At 67.5% G+C, this 20,684-nt stretch overlaps 1 protein-coding gene across 25 annotated transcripts in view; it reads left to right on the top strand.

Annotated features, from left to right (window-relative positions):
- Positions 1–20,684, top strand: part of LOC102463425 (calcium/calmodulin-dependent protein kinase type II subunit beta) — a 125,523-nt gene that overhangs the window by 43,634 nt on the left and 61,205 nt on the right. For 19 of the 25 annotated variants that reach the window (XM_075911104.1, XM_075911102.1, XM_075911108.1 and 16 more), the window contains exons 3-5: positions 3,979–4,038; positions 6,948–7,002; positions 10,993–11,058. In XM_075911104.1, coding sequence (XP_075767219.1) covers positions 3,979–4,038; positions 6,948–7,002; positions 10,993–11,058 — 181 coding nt within the window. Of the gene's footprint in view, positions 1–3,978; positions 4,039–6,947; positions 7,003–10,992; positions 11,059–15,352; positions 15,426–20,684 lie in introns of those variants that run through there. The other 6 variants (XM_075911103.1, XM_075911097.1, XM_075911121.1 and 3 more) reach the window with 2 other exon arrangements.

The following is a 20,684-nucleotide window of genomic DNA, read 5'->3' as shown; positions in this document are numbered from 1 at the left end:
AGCAGGGCAGGGGATGAGTCACTATGCAAAGGGTCTCTCAACCTGTCCGACCAGCTACCCCCCAGGGAGAGAAACAAAGGAAGGTGGATGCTGCCCTAGCTGGGGGGCAGGGCTGGAGGAGAGTTAGTTGCTGTCTGGGATCATGGAGGAGACAGCCTAGGGAAGGGGCTGGAATTTAGGGGCCCAGTCTCCCCCATCTCAAGGGGGGCTGAGGCATCCTAGCCCCAGTTCCTGTAACCGGATTACATCTGTGCTGTGCTGTATCCTGGAGAAGCAATAAACTCCCTCTGTTCTACTGGCTGGCGGAGTCAGTCCGTGCCATTACGGGGGTGCAGGAGACGGGAAAACCCCAACGCGCTGTCACACCTTGCTACGACAGAGCTCAGCCCTGCCAGCCTCTGCCCCAAGGGAGGGTGCGGCAGGTGGCCCCGGCATGCTGGCAGGCTCCATGGCTCTGGAAGGAGCTTGCCCTCCCGGGTGCGGCACTGGGAATTACCGGGGCCTTTCACCTCCTTCCGGACCACGCAGTGCAGGCCTCTGCTCTCCCCAAGGCTGGGGCCGACCCAAAGCCCGTCTCACCCAGTGTCCTGTCTCTGAGGGTAGGCAGTGCCAGGTGCATGAACTTTGGGTAATCTAACCCCTCATTCATTTCTTCCTGATACCTAACAGCTAGAGGCGACTGTGAGCCCTGGAGCCTGCGCGTTAATATCCGTAGGAAGGCCTTTTGGTTACCATGAATGATTCTATCACTGCGTATTGTTACCAATGCTCTCTCTCATTTTTTCCATCCATGTGCAGAATAAATTTTGTTTTGTGCACCAAGGCGTGTGGGGATGGGCACCACCAATAGAAACACATCCTGCCAGCTATGGGTGGCTGTGGGTGCTGTGCTAATCTGCTGCGCGGCATTTGAATCTCTCCTGGGTAACCGCACAAGCGCTCACCTTACAGGGAACATTGGTTGTTTCTCCATCCCTCTTTGACTCTTTGCTTTGTCCCAGTGATACCTTGTGGTGAGGAGTTCCACAGTCCGCCTGTTTGTAACCCGCACACGTGGGCTGTGTCTACACTGGCAAGTTATTCCGGAAAATCAGCCGCTTTTCTGGAAAAACTTGCCAGCTGTCTACACTGGCCGCTTGAATTTCCGGAAAAGCACTGACGATCTAATGTAAAATCATCAGTGCTTTTCCGGAAAAACTATGCTGCTCCCGTTCGGGCAAAAATCTTTTTCCGGAAAACTGTTCCGGAAAAGGGCCAGTGTAGACAGCTCAGATTTGTTTTCCGCAAAAAAGCCCCGATCGCGAAAATGACGATTGGGGCTTTTTTGCAGAAAAGCGCGTCTAGATTGGCCACGAACGCTTTTCTGGAAAAAGTGCTTTTGCAGAAAAGGGTCCTGCCAATCTAGACGCGCTTTTCCAAAAATGCTTTTAACGGAAAACTTTTCCGTTAAAAGCATTTCCGGAAAATCATGCCAGTGTAGACGTAGCCTAGTGTGGTTACTGAGCAATGCAAGTGGTACCGAGACCACAGCAACAGCTAAGATCAAGAGACCTCTACAGCACGGAGTGGGAGCCAGCTGGCTTTTAGCTCAGCTCCAGAGGTCCCAGGTTCAAATGCGCCCGGTCGGCGGTTACATGTGCATTGTGGGAAAAGGTGTTTCCTTGCACCCGCTCTGAGTGAGGCTCCCACTAATGTTGGTGACTGTCCTTTGTCCTTGGGTTCGGCACGAGGGAGAAATGGTGCCCTGACCTCCCTAGACCAGTCACTATTTGGTCTGATTTTACTCTGGCCCATCCTGTTTGCCCCCTGTCTCCCCCGCGGAGAGCTGCGCCGGCCCTTGGTCATTCTCAGGGCCCTTGCCTGAAGCCGGCTTTAATTTGGCAGCGCCCCTCCTGAGACCCTGCACACAGGGACAGGACAGGGGCCGCCCCGGCATCTCCTGCACTGATTCTGCATTGAACCAAGGTGGCTCTGTGAGCCCGGCATTCCCCCAGCACACGGGACGGGCTTCCCCGGGCATCCCCCCCCCCGCCCTCGTCAGCCACGTGCCTTGCTGCACATCCCTCCGTCCAGCTGAGTTCCCACGGGCGCCACGGGTCAGGGGACCCCTGCTCCCGTCCTCGCACGGTCGGCCCCGCACCCTGAGGCAGCTTTGCCAGCCCGCGCGGTCAGCATTGGACCCTCCCCAGCTTTTCAGCCTCCGTGTCGACGCGTGACGCCCGGAGACCGCAACCCCGCGGCACGGCGCTAATTCGACTCGTCCGCGACATCCCGGTTCCACCTCCGACGAGCAACGGCCCCTGTTGAGACATGGGTCTGCCCTGGCCCCCAAAACCTTGTCAGAGGCAGCGCTTCCCCGCCCCTTCAGTAAGCAGGCCCTGCAGTCCGTGTTCCCAGACCCCCGGCCCTGCTTTGCAACCCACGGTGGACTAGTCTGGCTTTCTCAGCTCTGTAGAAGAGACCTCCCCCTCCCCTTTGCCCCCCCCCCCCAGGTTCTGTGTCACCTGTTATGCTGGCCAGCAAGGAGGCTGCATTTTCTTTCAGATCAGACAAGAGTCGGGCCCCATGGGTGGGATAGCCCGTTAACAGGCCAGTTTGGAGATATAGCCGCTAGGCAGTTTGGGGATTGAACCTCTAGGCAGTTTGGGTGGACTTGATTGCGTGTGTTTTTTGGAAGCAGGGCCGGGGGCCGGATGGGCGTCCATTGTAAACCGTGCGGCTGGTTGTTCTCTTGGGTGTGAACAAAGCCCGTCTCTGGCCCCGAGAGCCGGCAATGAGAATGCCGGTCCTGGCCCCTCCCTTGCCATTCCTCCGGCTACGTCTATACTGCAGGCCTCTTTCGAAAGAGAGCGTCTAGACGCCAGCCAGTACTTTGGGAAAGTGAGCCACCTCTTGGGGAGAGAGCACCCCGGCAGTCTGGCTGGCTCTTTCCCAAAAGCACAGTGTGCATGGCCTAGCGCCTTGGTTCGAAAGAGCACTTCTCGAAAAGAGGCGTTCTTCCTTTAAAACAAGGTTTTCCGCGGTCGAAAAACCTGCCGTGTTCGTTCGATTTCCTTTCAAAAGATGGCGGCAGCAGTCTAGCCGCAGGGGAAGTTTTTAGAAAAACCCCCTGTAGCCTAAACACCCTCTATCCACCAGTTTCACGTCCGGGCTCCTGGTCACAGCTCCATGGGGCCTTGCCGAGGGGCAGCATTAATACGGGGAAGCAACAGTCGCTCTCCTCCCAGCCTGTGGTGCAACAGTCGCTCTCCTCCCAGCCTTTGCCCCGTCCGGCTCTCAGGACGGGTGGCGCTTCCCGCTAGCGCTGGCCTGGATAAGTGGATGGGAGACGAGCCCCTCCCCCCGGTGTAGTAGTGGGGACTCTAGTCACTCGGTTTGTTGTGTGTCATTCTATTGTCCTGTCCTGCAGTAACTCTGTGTGTGTGCGTGCCTCAGTTTCCCCGGGCACTGCAGCACTGGCTGGCTAAGGAAGGGGAGAGACCAGGCATGACTCACTGGGGAAGTATGTTCAGTCTCTCATGTTCTGAGGACCAGGTGGCAGCAGATAACACCTTACCCCCCCCCAAACAGGACAAAGGAGGGGGTGGGGCTGCCTGGGGGGCTGGGGCCAGTTGCAGGGGGTGTGCGTTAGTTTTTGGCTGCTTAGGGAGAGGGGAGTCTAGCTGGCTTGGGGGCCGGGCAGTGGCCCAGAGCCCTGGCTGTGCCCCCCCCCCCCAAGCTGGATTGTGCTGACGGCTCCTGGTTCCTATAACACGAAGTCTGGGCTACACGGTGTCCCTGTCTATGAATAACCCTTCTGTTCCACCTGCCGCCTGAGGGTCACGACTGGCTGCAGATGGGGGTGCAGGCCGGGGCCTCCCCCACACTCCGTGGCACCCCCTCCCCCCCTCTGCCCCAGCCCGCCAGGGCTTGCTGAGCACACAGAGTGGCTGCCTCGCACGATACCGTTAACCAGACTCCTTTTCTGTTCGTCTCCAGATCATCAGAAGTTGGAGCGCGAAGCCCGGATTTGCCGTCTCCTGAAGCATTCCAACATTGGTGAGTGCCCGCCGTGGGGGGGGCTGGGGGTGCAGGGAAGGGCTGGGGGTGCCTGCCATGGGGAGGGCCCGGGGGTGCCCGCCGTGGGGGGGGCTGAGGGTGCGGGGAAGGGCTGGGGGTGCCCGCCGTGGGGGGGGCTGAGGGTGCGGGGAAGGGCTCGGGGTGCCCGCCATGGGGAGGGGCTGGGGGTGAGAGGAAGGGCTGGGGATACTCGCCATGGGGAGGGGCCGGGGGTGCCTGCCGTGGGGAGGGGTTGGGGGTGAGAGGAAGGGCTGGGGATACTCGCCGTGGGGAAGGGCCGGGGGTGCCCGCCATGGGAAGGGGCTGGGGGTGAGAGGAAGGGCTGGGGATACTCGCCGTGGGGAGGGGCTGGGGGTGTGGGGAGGGGCTGGGGGTGCAGGGAAGGGCTGGGGGAGCCCGCCATGGGGAGGGGCTGGGGGTGAGAGGAAGGGCTGGGGATACTCGCCATGGGGAGGGGCTGGGGGTGCCCGTCCTTGGGGGAGGGGTTGGGAGGTGCTGGCTGGGGGACAGTGACCCCCCCACAGAAGGGCCAGAGGAGGGGGATGGAGGAAGGATGCATTTCCCTGAGAGTTTGGTTGATCCAACACGACCTGAATTTGGCCCGGTTTTGCCGAGGGTACTGGCACCCCGAAAATGCCTGTCCCGGTGAATTCACTGTGCACCCTAAAAGCGTCACCCCGCTCTGCGGGGCAGGGTGGCCACGTCCCTGGGGAGCTGGGCAGGGGCCCATTCCCAGAGGGCCCCCCCGGGCATTGTGAATGCGCCCTGCTGCCCTGCCCTCTCCAGGGGCCGGGGCGCCAGCCTCTGCCATTCTAGACCCCCCCCCAGAACTGACTCATCCCACCCAGCCACCGCTGGGCCCTTCGGCAGCCCCCGGCTCAGGGCCGGGCGCAGCGGCTGGCCGGGCGCAGCGGGGGCTTCGTGCTTATGTAACGCACCTGGATCCGGGGCCCAGCCCTGCCGGGTTGGTGGGCAGGAGAAGGCTGCGGTCGGCGAGGGGCCCCCAGCCCCAGGGCGCGCAGGCAAAGCCGCTGGTCCATGTTCCCCTCTTCCCCTTTGACGTGCATCGGTTGCTATGGAAACGGTGTGTCTGGGCCGCAGATGGGGATGGCCACGAGTCTGTTTATGTGATGGGCTGAGAGGGCGACATGGAGACCCGGGAATGGGGGGCACCGGGTGCGGGGGGGTGCACAAGCGTGCGTGTGTGCATACGTGTGTGTGTGTCTACATATGCCTGTGTATGTGCGTGCATGTATGTGTGTATGTGTGCACATGTGCATGTGCGTTTGTGCACGTATGGCACGTGTGTGCAGGTGCGTGTGTGCACGTGTGCACACATGCAGCTCCTGGCAGCGCTCCACCTGGCTTTCACGCATAGATGTTAAGGTCAGAGGGGACCATAATGGTCCAAGTCTGGTCTGCCCCCCTGCCGGCCTGGCCCACCCGCCCTGTAACAGACTCTGGCCTCCCTGCTCTGCAGAGGGGAAAAGCCCCCCTCCTCCCAAATTGGCCCGTCTGACCCAGGGACAATTCCTTCTCCAGCCCCGGTCAGGGCCTCGTTAGCCTAGGGGCACGCGGGCCAGACCCCCGGCCAGACAACTCTCCCTAGTAACTCCCCGGCCAGCGCCCGTCTCCCCCCACGGTGCTGATTGCCCCGAGCTAGCCGCCAGCGACCCTCTGTGCAGACAAGCAGCTTGGGGCAGACACTAGAGGCCCTGGCGCCCCAGCCCAGCGTAGGCAATCGGCCCATTGGATGCCCCCCCGCCGTGGCTACCTTTTATTCCCAGGTATCTAAAGGGGCGTCACAAGGAGGAGGGAGAAGAATTGTTCTCCTTGGGCTCTGAGGACGGGACAAGGAGCAAGGGGCTTAAACTGCAGCCAGGGAGGGTTAGGTTGGACATTAGGAAAAACTTCCTGCCTGTCGGGGGCGTGAAACACTGGAATAAATTGCCGGGGGGGGGGGGGTGGAATCTCCATCGCTGGAGACGTTTCAGAGCAGACATGTAGACAGACACTGTCAGGGATGGTCCAGATGGGGCTGGGTCCTGCTGTGAGGGCAGGGGGCTGGACTCGAAGACCTCTCAAGATCCCCTCCAATTCTAGTGTTCTATGATTCTTTGGCTCCCTGCCCCCCATGGCTCCCTGCCCCCCCTGCAGCCCTGCCCGCAGAGGTGGACCCAGAGGGAAGCTGACGCTAGTGCGGAACGGGGGTTGCTTTGGGCGTGGGGCGTGGGCAGAGGGTGCGGCAGACCCCTGTGCTCTGAGATGGCGCCTGGGTGCGGCTTAGCTTCGGGGGGGCAGATGGGGGCTCCCTGGGCCATGTCTCTGGAGTGCCATTGTCAGATGTGTCCTGGAGCATCTGGACCTCAGGGCCCCAGAGCCTGGATTCACTAAGCTTTTGGGCCCCTGCTGAGCTCCTCTCCTCCCGGGGCCGGGCTGGGAGCCACCTTGGCAGAGAGCTGGGTTGATCGAGTCGGGGTGGGTCCTGCCTTGGCCCAGGGGCTGGACTCGATGGCTCCTGAGGTCTCTTCCCTCCCTACGATTCTATGATAGCTCCTTGGTCCTCTGCTCCCATAACGCGCCGTGGGCCTAGGGCGGAGACCTGCCTCTGACCCGCGCCAGCCCTGGGCTTGCGGAGAGACGGGCCAGGCCCGCTCCGTCCCGGGGCAGCGAGGGCTGGGCAGGCTGGAGGCAGAACCCCTGGGGGAGGCGGCCGTAGGGGACTCTCCGTGCCGAGCGCCCGGCCCCAGACTGGAGTCCCGGTTTCGGTGTGCGCGCATCCTCAGGCGAGTGCCCGATTCCGGAGGAGAGTCCCGCTGGCTCCGCGGGAGGGAATGATCGAGAGGCGGGTGCCCAGGCGCCCTGATGTCTCCATGTCTCCTTTGCAGTTCGTCTCCACGACAGCATATCGGAGGAAGGCTTCCACTACCTCGTCTTTGATCTGTAAGTAGCCGAAGGGCCCCCCTGGGGCGGGGGTGGCTTCTGCGGCGTGCGGGTCTCTGAATCCCCCGGCCCAAGGGCCACCACGTGGTTCAGTCACTGCGAGGGGGTCGGGGCCGCCGTGTCCGGCCACGTTCCCTGAGGGTGGACTCAGTCCCTGCGTGGCGACGTGGAAGCGGCATGCCGGGGCGGGGAGGAGCCGTGGCCTGTGGGGGAAGGGCTTTGGGAGCTGCTGCCTCTCTGGGTGGGAAGAATTCCCCCCCCCCCCCCGGGGGGTTGTGTCTGCTTCTCCTGGGCAGGGGAGGGAAGCCGCAGTCCGCTGGACCTTGCCGTGGCGAGCCCAGGCGGGAGGCTGCTGGCAGCCCAGAGGCGGCCGGTGGCGTGATCTTGGTAGCCCTTCCGCCAGTGGGAGTTTGGAGGCGAGGTCGGAAGGTGGCTCTGGGGGATCCGTGGGGGCGTCTGTCTCCCAAGCAGGGGCAGCTGCCCAGAGAGCGGGTGGGGTTCGTGGGAGTGGTGCCCGCTGGCCGGACTGGCAGAGCAGAGGCCGGTCTCGCTGGCGAGCGACGTGTGACCGGCAGGACCTGGAACGGAGCTTCTGTGGGATGCCTGTGAGCAAAGGCCCCCGGGCCCAAGGCTAGAAGGGGCCTGGCCAGGTGGCCAGGCTTGTGGCGTTGCTGTGGTGCCCACGGGCGCCAGTCAGGATCGGACGCAGCCCTCTCACTCCAAAGCAGGGCCCCTGGGGAGCTCCAAGCCACCAGTGCACAGGGGACCCCGTCCCTCTTCCCTCCCTCTGCCTCCCGAGGGCGCAGGTAGCCTCGTGTCCACTGGTGATGGGGAACGTGTGGCCAGGGCGAGAGGCGTCTCTTGCAACCTCGGCTCCCAGCGGGCAAGGCTGGCGAGGATGAGGCTACGGGCCGTGCTCTTGGAAGACGTGTATGCCCGAGCTAGGAATCCAGGGAGACCCGCCTGTCCTCGCAGCCCTGGCAGCAGCAGAGGCTGGCCGGAGAAGCCCCCGACTCTCCGAGTAACCACACTGGCCTCTCCGAACCCCACCGGCCTGCTCTCACGCAGCCCCGGCAGGCAGCTCGTCGCTGAGCCGGGGCTCTCTGAGGCCGGTTTGTGCGGGGCGGCGCGGCTGGGGGCGGCGGCGGAGACCCGGTTGCTGCGCTCAGCTGCCTCTCGCCTGGTTCCAGATATAGCCGCCGTGAGCTCCCCCCTCCCCGACAGCTCCTGCGCCGCAGCAGGTTATATTTAGCTCGCCTCTGAGTCACGGCAGCTCCAGGTTCCCTGTGCAGGAGCCGCGCAGACCTCGGCGTGTCCCCGGCCTGCAGCCGGCAGGGAGCCAAAAGACACGGGTGTCCCCCAGTCACCTGCCCCCCCGCCCAACCCGGAGAGTGAAACGGGGCGGCTGGGGGGAAGGCAGTGAACAGCGCTCCCCGCTTACTGAGCTCTCGCCTAAGAGCCGGGCTCCGGGTCAGCCCAGAAGCTCCCCCCAGCCGGCGCATCTGCCCCTCTCCCCAACCCCTGCTGGGGCTCCTGCCCTGCTCCCCGCAGCACCCCCTGCTGGCAGGAGCTGGGACTGGCACCCCCTGCTGGGGCTCCTGCCCCACTCCCCGCAGCGCCCCCTGCTGGCAGGGGCTGGGACTAGCGCCCCCTGCTGGGGCTCCTGCACCGCTCCCTGCAGCGCCCCCTGCTGGCAGGAGCTGGGACTAGCGCCCCCTGCTGGGGCTCCTGCCCCACTCCCCGCAGCGCCCCCTGCTGGCAGGGGCTGGGACTGGTGCCCCCTGCTGGGGCTCCTGCACCGCTCCCCGCAGCGCCCCCTGCTGGCATGGGCTGGGACTGGCGCCCCCTGCTCGGGTTCCTGCCCCGCTCTCCACAGCACCCCCTGCTGGCAGGAGCTGGGACTGGCGCCCCCTGCTGGGGCTCCTGCACCGCTCCCCGCAGCGCCCCCTGCTGGCATGGGCTGGGACTGGCGCCCCCTGCTCGGGTTCCTGCCCCGCTCTCCACAGCACCCCCTGCTGGCAGGAGCTGGGACTGGCGCCCCCTGCTGGGGCTCCTGCCCCACTCCCCGCAGCGCCCCCTGCTGGCAGGAGCTGGGACTGGCGCCCCCTGCTGGGGCTCCTTCCCTGCTCCCCGCAGCGCCCCCTGCTGGCAGGGGCTGGGACTGGTGCCCCCTGCTGGGGCTCCTGCACCGCTCCCCACAGCGCCCCCTGCTGGCAGGAGCTGGGACTGGCGCCCCCTGCTCGGGTTCCTGCCCCGCTCTCCACAGCACCCCCTGCTGGCAGGAGCTGGGACTGGCGCCCCCTGCTGGGGCTCCTGCCCCACTCCCCGCAGCGCCCCCTGCTGGCAGGAGCTGGGACTGGCGCCCCCTGCTGGGGCTCCTTCCCTGCTCCCCGCAGCGTTCCCTGCTGGCAGGGGCTGGGACTGGCGCCCCCTGCTCGGGTTCCTGCCCCGCTCTCCACAGCGCCCCCTGCTGGGAGGGGCTGGGACTGGCGCCCCCTGCTAGGGCTCCTGCCCCACTCCCCACAGCGCCCCCTGCTGGCAGGGGCTGGGACTGGCGCCCCCTGCTCGGGTTCCTGCCCCGCTCTCCACAGCGCCCCCTGCTGGCAGGGGCTGGGACTGGCGCCCCCTGCTGGGGCTCCTGCCCTGCTCCCCGCAGCGCCCCCTGCTGGCAGGGGCTGGGACTGGCGCCCCCTGCTGGGGCTCCTGCCCTGCTCCCCGCAGCGTCCGCTGCTGGCAGGGGCTGGGACTGGCGCCCCCTGCTTGGGCTCCTGCCCTGCTCCCCGCAGCACCCCCTGCTGGCACAGGCCAGAACTGTCCCTGAGATTGCTGCGGTGCTGATGTTCCGCCATCTGTTCCATCCAGGATCTTTGGTGTTCTCAGCCCCCCCCCAGCTGACCACAGCCACAGGCTGACACTGCGTTGGCTTCCCTGGGGCTTGATTATCAGGCAGGCAAACTTCCACCAGCCCCGAGGACTGGCAGGTGCCTGGCCCCCTGGGAATCCCGTCAGCTGCCCTGCCCACACAAGGCCAGAGGAAAGTTGTGTCACGGGGGAGGGGAAGACAAATGGCCGTGGCTCCGTGTTGCAGAGGCGGGGGCTGGGCGCGGAGATGGCGGAGAGACATGGAGCCGTCTCCCTTCCTGCCACACGGAGCCGAGGTCTCTGCCGGTTGGGGCTGGCGATGGGAAGGGGGGGCGCCCCGTGGGCGGGAGCAGACAGCCTACGCGGGTGGGAGCACAGTGCCAGGAAACGCAGGGCTTAGCGATCGGAGAGGCGCAAAGAGCCACGGGGCGAGTCCAGCCTACCCGGAAGTGAGGGCGTCCTGGTAGCCAGATCCTGGGGCAGCCCCATGGGCATCCCTGGCTTGCTTTGGTCAGGCTCCCCCCAAGGGTCTGGAACCGGGCATGGCCCTGCGCCAGGCGGCTCGGTCTCTCTGTCAGCGTCTCCGGGGCGGGGGCAGCCACTGGGGTTTCCAGCCAGGGGGACTGGACTTGGTGGCCCAGTAGGTCCCTTGCTGCCCGATGGCCTCTGGGTGTGTCCCCCGGGAGAGAGCAGGGCTGGCTTGGCGCGCTGGGACAGACGATGGGGGCCCTGTTTGCTTTCCCAGCCCTATGCTGGGGTGTGGGTCGCAGAGGGGCAAGAAGCAGCAGGGCTCTCCCTCCAGGGCTCCCCCCCCCCACCTGGTGCCCCCACCTCCCCGGAGAGGCCCTGGACTTTGGCTCGCCCGCCCTGGGGGGCTTCCCCGTGTGTGGCGGGGCGTGGTGCGTGGCAGGGCGGGGGTGGGCGTGGGGCAGGGGCGTGGCGGGGCAGCGCAGCAGTAGAAGCGCTGCTGTTTGGGCTCCCCATGCTCGGCAGCCCCTGCTCCGTGCCTTGGCCATGCTGGCGCGTGGGCACCGCTCGACCCCCAGGGGGAGGGACCTGGGGCCTGGCTGCAGGCGCCCCAGGAGCATGAGGGGAGCCGGGCGCTGACCCTGCCGCTCTGTGTTTCAGGGTCACTGGCGGGGAGCTCTTTGAAGACATCGTGGCCCGGGAATATTACAGCGAGGCCGATGCCAGGTGAGGGGAGACTCCCCTGCCTTCCCTCCGCCCGCCTCCCCTCCCCCTCCCGCTTCTCTCTGCTCCCTGCCCCCATGCCAGCTGTCCCGTCAACATTAACCCATCCATGCGGGCACAACGGGGGGCCCCGAGAGTCCGCGGGGCGACGCCCAGTGGGGGCTGCCGAAGGGCGGAGCAGGCGGGGCAGAAACGCTTCCCCGGGGCGCAGGAGAGGCAGGGGGGTAGGGGGACCCACGGGGTTCGTGCTTCCCCCTCGGCGAGCTGTTCCCACCAAGCCCCGCACAGGTGGGCCCCACGGGCCAGGGCTCCCCTAGGGCAGGGCGGGGGGCGTTGGCACGGCGACGGGGGGCAGGCGCCCTGGGCTTCGGCCAGGGTGAGCGATCGACAGGGCACGGGGACCTGAGCTGAGCTCTGCGGAGGTTCGGTGGGTGTCTGTGGGACGGTGCTGGGCGTGCGGCCGCAGGGCATGGAGCAGTGGGGGGCCAGGGCATGGGGGGCAGGGCCGGAGGTGCAGGCGTCCTGCTGACTGGCCGCACGTGGGCTCGCACGGCCCCTTCCTGCCCAGCATCGCTCTCCAGCCCCCAGCGAATGGGCCAGAGGAGCTCCCTGGGCTCCTGACCCTCCTCACGCCCATCGGGGTCCCGGGGGTCTGAGGCTTCCCCCCAGCCCCGCCGGCGTCTCCACACAGGGGTGCTGGGGGCTGAGCAGCCGGAGAGGGGCCAGGGCCAAGAACGAGGCACATTGGCCGAGCCGTGAGGAGAGCCCAGGACTGGCCCACGTCTGAAGGGGTGTGGGGCAGGGCCTGAGGGCAGGGGCAGAGCTGCCAACCCCACACTGGCATGGCAGGGGCTGTGGGTCAGAGTGGAGGGGCAGTGACAGGGCAGGGGGCAGGGCTGGGGGCAGAGAGAAGAGCAGTAACGGGGGGGCAGAGCTGGGGGCGGGGGGCGTGGCAGTGACAGGGTGGGGGGGCAGGGCTGGGGGCGGGGGGCGTGGCAGTGACAGGGCAGGGGGCAGAGCTGGGGGCGGGGGGCGTGGCAGTGACAGGGTGGGGGGCAGGGCTGGGGGCGGGGGGAGTGGCAGTGACAGGGTGGGGGGGCAGAGCTGGGGGCGGGGGGAGTGGCAGTGACAGGGTGGGGGGGCAGGGCTGGGGGCAGAGTGAAGAGCAGTGACAGGGTGGGGGTCAGGAGGAGGGGCAGTGACAGGGCGGGGGGCAGGGCTGGGGGTGGGAGGAGGGGCAGTGACAGGGCGGGGGGCAGGGCTGGGGGTGGGAGGAGGGGCAGTGACAGGGCGGGGGGGCAGGGCTGGGGGTGGGAGGAGGGGCAGTGACAGGGCGGGGGGCAGGACTGGGGGTGGGAGGAGGGGCAGTGACAGGGCGGGGGGCAGGGCTGGGGGTGGGAGGAGGGGCAGTGACAGGGCGGGGGGCAGGGCTGGGGGTGGGAGGAGGGGCAGTGACAGGGCGGGGGGGCAGGGCTGGGGGTGGGAGGAGGGGCAGTGACAGGGCGGGGGGGCAGGGCTGGGGGTGGGAGGAGGGGCAGTGACAGGGCGGGGGGCAGGGCTGGGGGTGGGAGGAGGGGCAGTGACAGGGCGGGGGGCACGGCTGGGGGTGGGAGGAGGGGCAGTGACAGGGCGGGGGGGCAGGGCTGGGGGTGGGAGGAGGGGCAGTGACAGGGCGGGGGGCAGGGCTGGGGGTGGGAGGAGGGGCAGTGACAGGGCGGGGGGCAGGGCTGGGGGTGGGAGGAGGGGCAGTGACAGGGCGGGGGGGCAGGGCTGGGGGTGGGAGGAGGGGCAGTGACAGGGCGGGGGGCAGGGCTGGGGGTGGGAGGAGGGGCAGTGACAGGGCGGGGGGCAGGGCTGGGGGTGGGAGGAGGGGCAGTGACAGGGCGGGGGGCAGGGCTGGGGGTGGGAGGAGGGGCAGTGACAGGGCGGGGGGCAGGGCTGGGGGTGGGAGGAGGGGCAGTGACAGGGCGGGGGGCAGGGCTGGGGGTGGGAGGAGGGGCAGTGACAGGGCGGGGGGCAGGGCTGGGGGTGGGAGGAGGGGCAGTGACAGGGCGGGGGGCAGGGCTGGGGGTGGGAGGAGGGGCAGTGACAGGGCGGGGGGCAGGGCTGGGGGTGGGAGGAGGGGCAGTGACAGGGTGGGGGGGGCTGGTGGCAGGTTCTAATCAGTTTCTCCCTCTGCGCAGCTGCCCATCTACCCCCCCCTGGACTGTCAGTGCTGAGAGCCCCCGCCCCCGGGTTAGCTGTCCCAGGGCACACAGCTCGGCAGGTCTGTCCCTGCTGCTGTGGCTGATGACGAGGGGCAGGGGAGGGGGTTTTGGCTCTGGAGCTCTACCCACTAGTCCATGCTGCCTCTCTGCAGGCTCCTCGCAGCCCGGCGTGCCTTGTGGGGGGCAGGGGAGCAGGTTCGGGGTTGCTTTGTGATCTGGCGGGGGGGGGAGCTGCAGAGTCACTTCCCCACCCATCGCCCTGGTCCCCAGAGAGCTCCCAAGGCCTGAGAGCCCCCCCCACACCCTGTGGGCTGGCCCCCCCTCAGCCCGTGGGGCCTGCTCCACGCGGAGGAGGCAGGGCCCAGGCAGGGCGCCCGAGGCCCAGCTAGCTCCGTGCCGGCTCGGCCTCCTCCCGCTGCTGCTGCTCCGGGGCCGCGAGGCCCCTCCAGCCACGGCCGGGGTGGAGCCGTGGGGCTCTCACCGTGGAGCCCAGGCTCCTCCGGGAGGGTCCGCAGCCGGGGCCTCTCCCATCCGCTGTCGCGGCTCCGCGGGCGGCGCCTGCCCACGGCTGAGATCCACAGAGCCCCACGCAGGTAGGTCGGAGCCGGGGGCACCGGGGACATGAGCAGAGCTGCTGGGCCCAAAGCTAGGAATAGCTGCAGGGGCTGCTGGTTGGGGCGAGGGGCACTGGCAGGGCTGGAGGGGGGGGTGCCCAGGGCTGCAAGGGCTGCGGGTCGGGGCGAGGGCAGGGCAGAGCCGGGGGGGAGGTGCCCAGGGCTGCAGGGGCTGCGGGTCGGGGCGAGGGCAGGGCAGAGCCGGGGGGGAGGTGCCCAGGGCTGGCAGGGGCTGCGGGTTGGGGCAAGGGCAGGGCAGGGCTGGGGGGGGGTGCCCAGGGCTGGCAGGGGCTGCGGGTCGGGGCGAGGGCAGGGCTGGGGGAGGGTGCCCAGGGCTGGCAGGGGCTGCGGGTCGGGGCGAGGGCAGGGCTGGGGGGGGGGTGCCCAGGGCTGGCAGGGGCTGCGGGTCGGGGCGAGGGCAGGGCAGGGCCGGGGGGACGCTCAGGGCTGGCAGGGGCTGCGGGCGGGGCGAGGGCAGGGCAGGGCCGGGGGGGGGGGGTGCCCAGGGCTGGCAGGGGCTGTGGGTCGGGGCGAGGGCAGGGCAGGGCAGGGCCGGGGGGGGGGGGTGCCCAGGGCTGGCAGGGGCTGCGGGCGGGGCGAGGGCAGGGCAGGGGGGGGGTGCCCAGGGCTGGCAGGGGCTGCGGGTCGGGGCGAGGGCAGGGCAGGGCCGGGGGGACGCTCAGGGCTGGCAGGGGCTGCGGGTCGGGGCGAGGGCAGGGCAGGGCAGGGCTGGGGGGGGGGGTGCCCAGCTGGCAGGGGCTGCGGGCGGGGCGAGGGCAGGGCAGGGCCGGGGGGACGCTCAGGGCTGGCAGGGGCTGCGGGCGGGGCGAGGGCAGGGCAGGGCCGGGGGGACGCTCAGGGCTGGCAGGGGCTGCGGGCGGGGCGAGGGCAGGGCAGGGCCGGGGGGACGCTCAGGGACCCCCTGGCAGAGGGCGCTGGAGGGGCTGGAGGGCGCCGAGGGAGCTGCTGTTCGCAAGGGGCTCGCCCGCCCTGGACTAGGTAGCAGGGCCCCTTTGCCCAGTCAGCAGTTCCCAGACCCCCAGACGCGACCCCCCACCTTGGCCCTTTCCCCGCCCCGCACTTGCTGGAGCTGGACTGGCCCCGCCATCCCCGCCCTGCCCCTCGCCTCTGGGGCTGCCCCCCGGCCCTGGCCGCACGCGGCCCCTGGCGCCATGACCCGCCCCCCCCCCCCCGCCGTGATACCCCTGTGGTCTCTGAGCTTTCACAACATTGTTTCTCTCCTTCTCTCGTCCCCGTCTCCACCCCGTCCCCCGTCCCTCTGTCTGTCTGTCCCTCTGCTCCCGCCTCGCCCCCTCCGCACGTCGGCTCCTGCCCGCCCCCTTTGGGTTTCCTCCTGTGCCTTCGACCCTCCCGCCCGCCCCCTCGGGACCTGCCCGGCCCGTCTCCCGCGTCTGCCCCTCTCCCGCCCCCCCTCACCCGCTCTCTCTCTCCCTTCCTCCCCGTTTTGTTTTGCAGTCACTGTATCCATCAGCTCTTAGAAAGCGTAACTTACATGCACCACTATGCCATTGTGCACAGGGACTTGAAGGTCAGTATCGCCTCTCGCCCCCAGGCCTCCCCCAGAAGCTGTGAGTCTCGGGGTGGGGCGGGGCAGGGCGGGAGCTGCTGTCCAGGGCCGAGGGGTTAGATCCGCGCTCAGGGCGCCTGGACACCGCGCTGCGGCCGGGCAGGGCAGGCAGGGCTGAGGCTGGACAGGAGACGCCCCGGGACCAGCCCCCCTTCCGACAAAGACTCGCCCCCTCAGCCGGGCAGCTCGATTCGATTCGCATTTCACTGTCTCATCCCCCCCGCCCCCTCCCTTCCCCCCCTTGCGTCTCTTGTCTTGTTTGCCGCCCTCCCCTGTGCCCGCATGGCTGCCACTCCTGTCTCCCGGACCGGCGAGGACCGCGTGCGCCCAGGGGCGCCTTCTTCCCGGCACGGCACGGGTGCCCTGGCCCAGGGCAGTGGCAGGCGCCCTGTTCAGCCCGGGGCAGGGCTGGGGGCTCGTTGGTGTTGGCTGAGGGGGGGCGGAAGCTGGGCCTAAGCACCAGTGCCCCATGGGACTTGTGGGGCTGGACTTCCCTTCACGTAGCCCCACGGCCACGCCCCACCCACCCCTCTGCCCGGATCAGACTTCTGCCCACACTGGTGTCTCCTCCGACGTCACCCTGCTGCTGGGGATTGCTCAGGCGCCCTGCCCGCCACATGGCCCCGGCCTCCCCCCGCTGGGCAGCGACCCCAGCTCTTCCCTTCGGGCCTGGCAGCCCCCCAAGCCGGGGGCCCCAGCGCAGCTGGGGGGCGGTGCCCACTCCTCCGCCGGCTGCCCCCTTGGCCCCTCGGCGGGGCGTGCGAACAAGCCAGGGTGTCCGTGCGGGGCCAGGGGTTGGCAGCGTATTCGGCAGGGCGTGCGCAGCTCCCCCTGCCCAGGCGGGCCCAGACCCTGTGGCTCCCGGGCTGGAGAGAGCCGGGGGAAGGTCCCAGCGTGTGGCAGGCGGGCGGCCCAGGGCCCTTCTGGGCTCTATGCTGAGGGCGGCTCGGGAGCAGGTGCCCACCGGCTCCTGGGTGTGGTCCTGCTCACGTGCCGGGGAACCAGCGTGGGGTGCCCTGCAACACAGACAGTCCCAGCCTCTGCCCGGCTGGCACCCTGGCGGCAGCTGTGCTGCTCAACAGGGAGACGGGGCTGGAGATCCTGCCTGTGCAAGCGTGCGAGGGTGGCACAGGGAGCCCAGCTGTGCGAGGGGGCCTGGACAGGTGGTGTGGGAGCCCAGCCGAGTGAGAGAATCAGGGTAGGCGGTGCAGGGAGCCCAGCTGTGCGAGGGGGCCCAGGCTGGGGCAGGTGGTGTGAGGAGCCTGGCCGTGCGAGGGGGCCAGAGTAGGCAGTGAGGGGAGTCTGGCCGTGCGAGGGGGCCAGGGTAGGCAGTGAGGGGAGCCTGGCCGTGCGAGGGGGCCAGGGTAGGCAGTGAGGGGAGCCTGGCCGTGCGAGGGGGCCAGGGTAGGCAGTGAGGGGAGCCTGGCCGTGCGAGGGGGCCAGGGCAGGTGGTGCGGGAAGGCCAGCCGTGAAAGGGGGCCTGGACAGGCAGGCAGTGTTGGGAGCCCGGCTGTGCGAGGGGTCCCAGGATGGGGCAGGTGGTGTGAGGAGCTCAGCAGTGCGCGGGGACCAGGGTAGGAGGTGCAGGGAGTCTGGCCATGTGAGGGGGCCCGAGCATGTGGTGTGGGGTGCCCGGCGGTATGAGGGGGCCAGGGCAGGCGGTGTGGGGAGCCCAGCCGTGCGAGGGAGCAAGGACAGGCGGTGTGGGGAGCCCAGCCGTGCGAGGGAGCAAGGACAGGCGGTGTGGGGTGCCCGGCGGTGCGAGGGGGCCAGGGCAGGCAGTGTGGGGAGCCCAGCTGTGCAAGGGGGCCAGGGCAGGCGGTGTGGGGAGCCCAGCCGTGCGAGGGGGCCAGGGCAGGCGGTGTGGGGTGCCCGGCGGTGCGAGGGGGCCAGGGCAGGCGGTGTGGGGTGCCCGGCGGTGCGAGGGGGCCAGGGCAGGCGGTGTGGGATGCCCGGCGGTGCGAGGGGGCCAGGGCAGGCGGTGTGGGGAAGCCGGCCATGAAAGGAGGCCTGGACAGGCAGGCGGTGTTGGGAGCCGAGCCGTGTGAGGGGTCCAGGGTAGGAGGTGCGGGGAACCTGGCTGTGCGAGGGGGCCCGAGCATGTGGTGCGGGAACCCTGGCCGTGCGAGGGGGCCCGGGCATGTGGTGCGGGGACCCTGGCCGTGCGAGGGGGCTCGGGCATGTGGTGCGGGGACCCTGGCCGTGCGAGGGGGCTCGGGCATGTGGTGCGGGGACCCTGGCCGTGCGAGGGGGCTCGGGCATGTGGTGCGGGGACCCTGGCCGTGCGAGGGGGCCCGGGCATGTGGTGCGGGGACCCTGGCCGTGCGAGGGGGCTCGGGCATGTGGTGCGGGGACCCTGGCCGTGCGAGGGGGCTCAGGCAGGCAGCTGGGCCGGTGCAGCCGCAGTGAGCTGAGCAGGGACTCAGTGGCTCTCCCAGTCTCTGCTGGTTTTTGGCCTGCTGCACTAACCCAGGGGCATTCAGGGACGGCATCCTAGCAGAAGGAAGACCTGGGGGCAGGGCAGCCTGTTCCTGTGATCAGGCAGGCAGGAGTGCTCCGACCATTGAGCTCCACTTCCCTGCAGTACCCGCAAGCACAGGACCCAGGGCCAGGGCCGCCTGCCCTGTGCTGACACTGGGGCCCTGTGCTCCCTGGAGCTCCAAGGGCCTGGGGTCCTGCCCCTCTCCCGCAGAGAGTCAAATGCACGGCCCCGGCGCCTCCCGGCCCGTCCGTTCACACCCCGCCCACGCGCCACGGTGGAACACGGAGTCCGGGAGCAGGCGCCTGCTCAGCCGAGCAGCCAGAACAACTTAGCAACCGTGCCGGAGCCTGGCAACGCGAGCAGCTGCACCAGGAAACCTTCAAACTACTGAGCGGGGCTGGAGCTCTGCGGCGAGAGGGCCCCTCCACGGGCCGCCCGCCGCCCGCACAGCAGCAATCTCCCTTCTCCGGGGCCTGGCGCTTCGCTCTCTCCCTCCTGGGCGTCCGGCCCCTGCAAACGGCCACGCTTCGCATTGGGGTTTCCACCTCATTGATAAAAACGTGAGCTAGTGCAAAGCCAGGAAATGCACCCGCCTGGCCACTCAGCAGCGTGAGCCTGGGCACGTGGCCGCTTTCCGATCCGTTCCACGTGCGCCGTGCCCACTCTGGGCGTCGCGGCCGGCAGTGCAAGCGTGGCTGGTACCAGATCCAATGCCGTCGCCGGTCCAAGCTATTACCCGCCTCCAGAAAGATGTCCAAGTCATTTGGCCAGGGCGTCTTCATAAACCGGTGTTGGCTGCCTTTGCAGTGCATGCTGCTCCTGCAGATCTTGATGGTCACCTTCTGTGTCGGCCACTTCATTATCTTGCCGGATTGATACCTATGAGTACCCAGGTCGTCCCATTTACCATTTCTGAAAACTGGCACAACAGGAGCATTTTTCTAGTCTTCTGGAGCATGCGTATGGAAAATCGGCAGTAATGGTCCAGTGAGCTTCTCGGCCAGCCCTTTTACAACTCTTGCATGCAAAGGATCTGAACTTGCTGATTTTTAAAACGTCTCGCTTCAGTAGCTGCAGCTTAATGTCTTCCTGAAATACTAGCAGAATGGGAAGAGATGACATCATCTATTTTTTCCTCCAAATGCAGAGCAGAAATATTTCCTGAACACTTCTGCCTTTTCTATATTATTATTCATAGTTCTATCATTTCCATCTAACAATGGACTGATTCCATTGTCAGGATGCTGTGACCATGCGTTGGGGTTTTCCCGTCTCCTGCACCCCCGAAATGGCACAAACAGACTCCCCCGGCCGGTAGAATAGGGGGAGTTTATTGCTTCTCCAGGATACAGCACAGCACAGATGTCATCTGGTTACAGGAACTGGGGCTAAGAGGCCTCAGTGCCCCCCCTTGAGATGGGGGGGCTGGGCCCTACAATCCCAGCCCCCTCCCCAGCTCCTTCTCCCCTGCTTCCCAGACAGAAACTAACCAACCCTCTTCCAGCCCTGCCCCCCAGCCAGGGCAGCATTCCACCTTCCTCTGTTTCTCTCCCTGGGGGGTAGCTGGTCAGACAGGTTTGGAGCCCCCTTTGCATAATGACTCACCCCCTGCCCTGCTGGGTCGTGCTACAGACAGCAGAGGTTGCCCAGAGCCCCAGCAAGGTACCCCCCACTACGTCACAGATGCTTTTTGTTCCTAATATATTTTAAAAGACCTCCTTATTGTCCTTAACTTTGCTGGCCAGAGTTCGCCTTGTGTCTTTGGCTTCCCTTATCAATTTTCTACAATTCCTAACTTACTATCAACTTCCCCTTTCTTCCATGTGCTATTTATTATTTTTTATTGGTTCCTACAATTGATTCACCTGGGCTTCTTCCAGGTTGTTTTTAAAATGTCTCAAATGAGGGTCTTCGCAGGAAAGACTTTTCCCCAGCCTAAGAGATCTCATTGCAGGAAGCATTTTCTGAGTTCATCCCTGTATTGTTCATCCAATTCAAGCCCCTGGCCGTCCCGGGAACGTCCCCCCTTCTTGCCCCGTGCTTGCTTGTGTTGTGTAACTGCTAGCCATCTTCTGGACCATCTCTTCTCCAGGCAAGGCATTCTTCACTCTTTCCGTGTGAGTCAGTTGCCCCAGGCCTGGGGTCTTTGTGTTTGGGACTCAGTGCGAGGCCCTGACTGAACCCCGTGGCTGACGGGGGCGTTCCCTTTACCCCCGTGGTCAGTGGGATGCCCTTGGCTTGGCTTGGAAGAGGCGGCCATGTGCGGGTGGGGGTCAATCCCTCCTAGCCCTCGAGCGCTTTCCCACCATCCGCCCTCTCCTGCCTCGGGCCCCCGCGCAGACAGAGGGCTCGGCTCTGCTTTCGGAGTCCAGCAAGCGCCACCTCTGCAAAGCACAGGCCCCCCCTCCCCCCCGCGGAGATTCTCCCGCACCCAGGGGTGCCCAGCCTGGAGCTGCCCTTCCTTTCCAAGGCAATGGGCGACGAGCATTGTCTCCAAGAACAGGGACCCACAAAGACGCCGGGAAGGGGCCCCAGAAGAGACCTGGGAGCCCGGGGTGGTCAGGGCTTAGGACTGCGTACGGGCCGGGGGGAGGGAGAGGGACACAAAGAGGTCCGAGGCCCCCCCAGCCCACTGCCTTGCAAGGACAGGGCCCGTGCCGGGGCCGGGGGCAGGCGGCCTTGCTCTTCGCTCTTGCAGCTGCCTGGCCCGTGGGGTCGGAGGCGGGGGGGCCAGGCTG

Source organism: Pelodiscus sinensis, chromosome 28 (genome assembly GCF_049634645.1).
Source record: "Pelodiscus sinensis isolate JC-2024 chromosome 28, ASM4963464v1, whole genome shotgun sequence".
NCBI classification, from domain to species: Eukaryota; Metazoa; Chordata; order Testudines; family Trionychidae; genus Pelodiscus; species Pelodiscus sinensis.
Note: the sequence above shows the minus strand (reverse complement) of the source record. Positions and strands in the feature narration are given on the sequence as shown.